Genomic DNA, 1,189 nt, shown 5'->3' with positions numbered 1-1,189 from the left:
GATCAGCCAGGAAATCCAGCACAGTGAGATGCTTGAAGTCCTTCAAACCCCCATAAGTTGGCATGACCATGAAGATCTCTTTATCTGGCCACACCATAAGTCTGGGGAATACACTATAAGTTCAGGTTATTACCATGCAAACAAACACAACCACACTAGTGATCCCGGAGCTTCTTCGTCATTCTCACCACTTCCTTCACTCTGGAAAGCCGTTTGGGGAGTAGTTGCACCTCAAAAAATTCGACAATTCCTTTGGAAGGTCTGCCACAATGCTCTTGCGGTAAAAGACAACCTCCATAGAATGAACATGGCCCAAAATCCTTCTTGCCCAGTTTGCAACAGAGGTAGAGAAACTGTAGTTCATGCCCTGCTTGAGTGTGGATGGACAAGACCCGTTTGGTTTGGATCGCAACTACATCTCAGTGCTTCTTTATGTGGTGTGCAGAGAATGGATGAGTGGATGACAACAAGAGTATACCAGTTCAGAATGGGCAATGATAGTGCTGACCATTCCTTATCCTACCTTGCCTTCCTCCTTTGGGGAATTTGGAAAGCAAGGAACAACAAAGTCTTCAATAGCCATGCTCTCAACCCAACTGAGGTAATCGTGCTAGTACAAAGCCTTCAAGGGGAATATTTCAAGGAGCACATAGCTGCTAGACGCCATCCAGATCAGAGCCTAAGGGTCAGGGAGCAGCCCAGCTGGAAGAAACCGGGTGCTGGCCTGGTAAAGTGTAACACTGATGCATCCTTCAAGGCACCTGACGTCAGATCTGCAGGAAGTCTTGTCTTGAGGGATGATTCTGGCCACCTTCTCTCTGCCCATGCAAGGCTCTTCTTCACAAGATCGCCTGTGGTGGCTGAAGCCATAGCCCTGAGGGATGCAGCTGTCCACACCTCTAATCTTGGATGCACCCATGTCTTATTTGAGGCTGATGCCTTGGAAGTCATCCAAGCATGCAATGGTGTCAAGCCTTGCGGGGAAATCAGTAACATAATCCAAGACATCCAGCTTCTCTCCCAAGGTTTTGCTCACTGCAGATTCATCTGGACACCCAGGGAAGGCAATGAAGTGGCTCACATAATTGGAGATCTAGCAAGGAAAAAACAGCTTGCTCCGAATTGGGCATGGGTCCTGCCTCGGCGTGTGGTGGAGGCTCTCCGTAGAGATGAAGCTCGGGCCGGGTAG

The 1,189-nt window shown here is 48.9% G+C and overlaps 1 protein-coding gene across 1 annotated transcript; it reads left to right on the top strand.

Annotated features, from left to right (window-relative positions):
- The first annotated feature begins 307 nt into the window (after positions 1-307).
- Positions 308-1,189, top strand: LOC130737006 (uncharacterized). The gene has a single exon (XM_057588777.1). It carries the CDS (start codon positions 308-310, stop codon positions 1,187-1,189), a length of 882 nt encoding a protein of 293 aa, XP_057444760.1.

This window comes from Lotus japonicus, chromosome 2 (assembly GCF_012489685.1).
Source record: "Lotus japonicus ecotype B-129 chromosome 2, LjGifu_v1.2".
Taxonomy (NCBI): Eukaryota; Viridiplantae; Streptophyta; class Magnoliopsida; order Fabales; family Fabaceae; genus Lotus; species Lotus japonicus.
The sequence above is the reverse complement of the archived record's forward strand: the minus strand, read 5'-3'. Positions and strand labels throughout refer to the sequence as shown.